Source organism: Tupaia chinensis, unplaced genomic scaffold (assembly GCF_000334495.1).
Source record: "Tupaia chinensis unplaced genomic scaffold, TupChi_1.0 Scaffold000286_1, whole genome shotgun sequence".
NCBI lineage: Eukaryota > Metazoa > Chordata > Mammalia > Scandentia > Tupaiidae > Tupaia > Tupaia belangeri.
The window spans coordinates 681,069-685,606 of NW_006159770.1; the positions used below are offsets into that span (position 1 = coordinate 681,069).

General features: G+C 59.1%; 1 protein-coding gene across 1 annotated transcript in view; it reads right to left on the reverse strand.

Annotated features, from left to right (window-relative positions):
* Positions 1–1,934: 1,934 nt before the first annotated feature.
* The window catches only part of LOC102469717 (putative serine/threonine-protein kinase SBK3), a 4,642-nt gene continuing 2,038 nt past the window's right edge, over positions 1,935–4,538 (reverse strand). The window contains exon 4 of the mRNA XM_006150363.2: positions 1,935–3,980. Coding sequence (XP_006150425.1) covers positions 3,294–3,980 — 687 coding nt within the window. The 3' untranslated portion in view covers positions 1,935–3,293. The remainder of the gene's footprint in view (positions 3,981–4,538) is intronic.

Genomic DNA, 4,538 nt, shown 5'->3' on the forward strand with positions numbered 1-4,538 from the left:
GTTGTCCCCCCTGTCCCGCCTCAGTCTACCTCCTGTGCGAGGCTTCGGAGGAGTGGGGAGGCCAGTGGCTGGTGAGAGGTCGAGCCTCAGGTCACCGATGTCCCCACCCCCACACCCTGCGCCTCCCCACGGCCTGAGGGTGAAAGATGAACCAGATCGCCTCAACGCCCCCATCTTGTTTCCAAAGCAAACAGACCAGGGCCCTGGGGGATGAGCAGCCTCCTCTCCTGAGGGCAAACAGGTGCTCTGGGCTGGGCCGCAGGGCGGGTGTCAGGACAGTCCCCAGGACCGTCTGCCTGACGCCAGACTGGGGTCCACCCAGGCACCGGCCCGCCCCTCAGACCCAGGGGTGCAGGGCCCAGCCCACCTCGCTCCTGGGCCCTCTTAGAGGGGACTTCACAGAGTTCATGGCAAATGGAATTAAAGTAGGAGTACATTTCGATGCAAAAAATTAAAATCCTTGCATAATAGTTTCCTAATAGGCGTTTCCCATGAACTTTCTGAAGACCCCCGACAGCGTCTGTGTCCGGAGTGCCCCCACGTGCTGCCTGGGCTGCCTGGGTGCACCTGCCTAGGGGCCCAGGCCCACCTGGCCGCTCCCCCAGGTGCAGCTTCAGCCAGCTCGCCCGCCCTGGCAGCCTCTGACCTACCTTCCAAGGTGCCTGCTCTCCGCCTGCCTGTGTGGCCAGCACCGGGCACTCGGGGCAGGTGCCAGCCAGGCCTTCAGGACGGACCCGCCCCACCCTGGGGGTCGTCAGGCCCCGCCCTGCCCAGGCCCCGCCCCTCCTGCCCCCACTCGGGACAGGGCGACATCGTGCGTTGGTTCCCAGGAATGGCTGCGGCCAGGCAGGTGCTCCGGCCAGGGGGGCCTCTGCCCCAGACCCAGGGGCCAGGCATGGCAAGGGTCCAGGACCAGGCCTCCCTCCCCCAGACCTTTGCTCCTCCTCCCTCAGGTCCCCAAAAAGGGTGAGGTCATGTCTGTAGCCCCCCCAGATGCCCATCAGTGCCTCCTTGACAGGTCAGACCACGTGTTCTGAGGAGGGTGTCGGGGGCAGACTCTGGGGAAAAGATGAGACAACGAGATTCCAGCCCGATGCCGTGAGGGTGACCTCAGACTTGGAGGGGGCGGGAAGCAGGTGCTGAGCAACTGTGAAGAGGGGCCGGGGGTGTGGTGGGGGAGCTCTGTGCTCTGGGCTTGTAAACTCCACATGTGTAGGAGAAAGCTGGGCATCTGGACCCCAGGTCAGAGGGGAGCTCGGCCAGCTTCCAGAGGGTGGGGCCTGGACCCCGGGTCTGCAGGAGGAGGGTGGGGCCTGGACCCCAGATCTGAGGGAGGAGGGTCAGGCCTGGACCCTAGGTCTGCAGGAGGAGGGTGGGGCCTGGACCCCGGGTCTGAGGGAGGGGGGGGGGGGGCTGAGGGAGGAGGGTGGGGCCTGGACCCTGGGTCTGAGGGAGGGAGGAAAGTCAGGCCTGGACCCCCGGGTCTGTGGGAGGACGGTGGGGCCTGGACCCTGGGTCTGAGGGAGGAGAGTCAGGCCTGGACCCCGGGTCTGTGGGAGGACGGTGGGGCCTGGACCCTGGAGTTTGAGAGAGGAGGGTGGGGCCTGGACCCCGGGTCTGCGGGAGGATAGTGGGGCCTGGACCCTGGAGTTTGAGAGAGGAGGGTGGGGCCTGGACCCTGGGTCTGAGGGAGAGTCAAGGGCCGGAGAGGAATGACAATAGAGTGACCTGGGGAAGGACACAAGGAGGAAAGAGCGGCCGGCTGAGGCTCGGGGTAAGGCTTGGCGCCCAGCCGCAGTCCACACAGGGCTTGGACGTGTTCCCTCCACTTTGGGACAGCTGCACCCACTCCTTGGTTAGAGCATCACGGTCAGTGTGAAGTCACTGTATTTTAAAGTAAGCTTTTAATTGGGAATAATTTTAGACATGGGACAGTTGTGAAGACTGCAGAGTCCTGCAGACGCCTCCTCCAGCCTCCTCCAGGGTTGACCTCCGTGTTTGTCCAAAGAGTGAACAGTTGGTCAGACACAGGCCGCTTTCCTCACCCACGCCCTGCCTCTGTCCCAGGGTCCAGTCCAGGAGACCATGCTGCCCGGCGTTGCCTTTAGTGTGCTCTTTTAAACCTGGAGAGCGTAGATTCTTCTGGAGGAAATAGTTTCCTGTTCCTTGCTCTCCCCTGAGTGCTGGGGACACAGAATGAACCACTGTGAGCCTTGAGGGAGATGACATGGGACATCAGGGCACACAGCTGGCCCGGCGGAATAGCGAGATCCAGTCCTGACTGGGGATTGACAGGTCTGAGGAAGACAGGTGGGGTTTGGATGCCCACAAACCATGATGCTCTGCGTTATTTGGGAGCAGCTGTCCTTTGACTGTCACCAGATGCTGTGTTGAGCCATTGTGATGGGATTAAGAGGCTGCAAGCTTGATGCGATTATTGTGGGATGGGGTAGTAGGGCAGAGCGCCCTGAGAACACACTCTGCTCTGCTCAGAGCTCTGCCCTCCACCATTCCAGATGCCTATGGACTTTTCAGCCACCGGAATCGTGAGTCAAATAAACCTCTATTTTTATACATTATCCAGTCTCAAGTGCTTCTATAGACAATGTAGTAGTTCTAGTGGGACGAAGACAGGAGCAGAATGTGGAAGGATCTAGAAATGAAAAAGGCCAGGTCAACCCTGAACAGTCCGTGATGGGAGACAAAAAAAGATCCAAGTCAATTTGATTTGAGTTTCCAGGAGGCCAGAGAAAGCTGGGGTGGGAGCCACAGGGTGGAGAAAGATGCTCTCTGTGGAGGGCACAGGAGGCTGAATTTCAGTTTTGTGTGTAGATTTAGGTCCAGAACGGATGAGTGATTCCCACGGTGTCATCCAGAACCCAGAGAAATGGGAGAGGGTGAGATTTACATGGTGTCAGATCCTGAAAGTTCAGAGTTTTTGCTGTGGATGGTGGGAGCCATCCAAGGTCTTAGAGGAGAAGAACGATCCCACTGGAACTCAGCATTCAACACGACCCCACAGTACAGAAACAATCTATGGGGAAACAGTGTCCTCCTTCAAGAAGAGAACAGATGGAAGAGGAAGGGCCCTTGACAGAAGAGGCTGGGGGCCTGGGCTCCTAGACCCTGTGCTGGGAGGGGAGTTGCATACCCCAGGCCAGCCTGCTGTAGGGAGAGGTGTACTGCATTCCCTCTGTCCTCTCAGGAACAGCTGTCTTGCCATCCAGGTGGCCATAGGGGGGAGGGGGAGGGGACTTTGGCCCAGGCCTTGGCCACCTGTCTCTGTCACCTGGTCAGGGAGTTCCCCAATCTGTCCCTGTCCTTCTGCCACTTTTGTCATCCTCCTCGTCATCTGTCCACTCCTCTAAGCTTGATCTTCCCTCTTCCCCCTCCTCCCCATCCTCATAGGACACACTCCCCAAGGCTCCAGGTCCCTCTCTATCCCCTTCCAACCCCCAGTCGTCCCCCAGGAAGTCGAGGGCAGCGAGTGGTGGGCTTCTTGTCTCTGGATCCAAGTCTAGAAGCCCCTGGAGCAAGGCCAGGGCTGAGGGTGCAAACTGGCTCCAGGGTGGCGGTGGACGAGGCGGCTGGGGCCTGGTGGTCACCCAGCCAGCAAAGGCCTCGAACTCGGGATCGGGGGCAAGTGCCACTTCCCATGGGAAGCAGGCAGTGGCTGCACAAAAGAGAAGCACCCCCAGGCCCCAGGAGTCCACCGCCGGCCGCAAGGGCAGTGTGGCAGGTGGCAGCAGGAGGCAGAGTTCTGGTGGAGCAGAGGGCAGTGGCACTGGTGGGGCTGGGGTTGGGCTCCCCTCTGGCCGGGTCAGACCCAGGTCACCCAGGGCCACCCGGCTGCAGGCGGGGTCAAAGACCAGCACATTATCCGGCTTGACATCTGCGTGGACCAGTCCCCGGCCATGGAGGAAGTCCAGGGCTCCGGCCAGCTGGGCCACCACTCGCTTCACCAGCAGCTCTGGGAGGCCCTGAAGTCAAGGAGAGAGCATAGATATTGAGGTGTCTTGATTCCTTCTCAACTGTCCCCAGCAATCTCTAAGCTCCTAAGCCTCAAAGGTTCTAACCCACAGGGTATAAGAGTCCAGAACCCCGGGGCCAGCAGGTGGCATAGTGGTTAAGGTGTTGGTAAGTTGATTGACCAACTTACTTAGCCAGCTAGCCAGTCTTCAGCCCATCCATGAAACCACTCATCGATCCAACAGTATTCAAGAGGAATCCCCTCAACATCCATTCTACCACCAGCTGTCAATCTGACAATCTATCCAAATATCCACTATCCAGTACCCATCCACTCATCCTTCCTTGCATCTAATCATCCATCATCCATCTTTCAACCTTCTGTTCATCCATCTACATACCCACTCTTCCATCCATTCATCGCGGCAGCCAACCATTTCATCCACTCTCCATCCATTCACTCATCTATCTGTCCATCCATCCACCCACTCTTCCATCATCTCCCCATCCACTTACCGTTCCATCCATCATCCGCCCATCCACTCATCTATCTGTCCATCCATCCACCC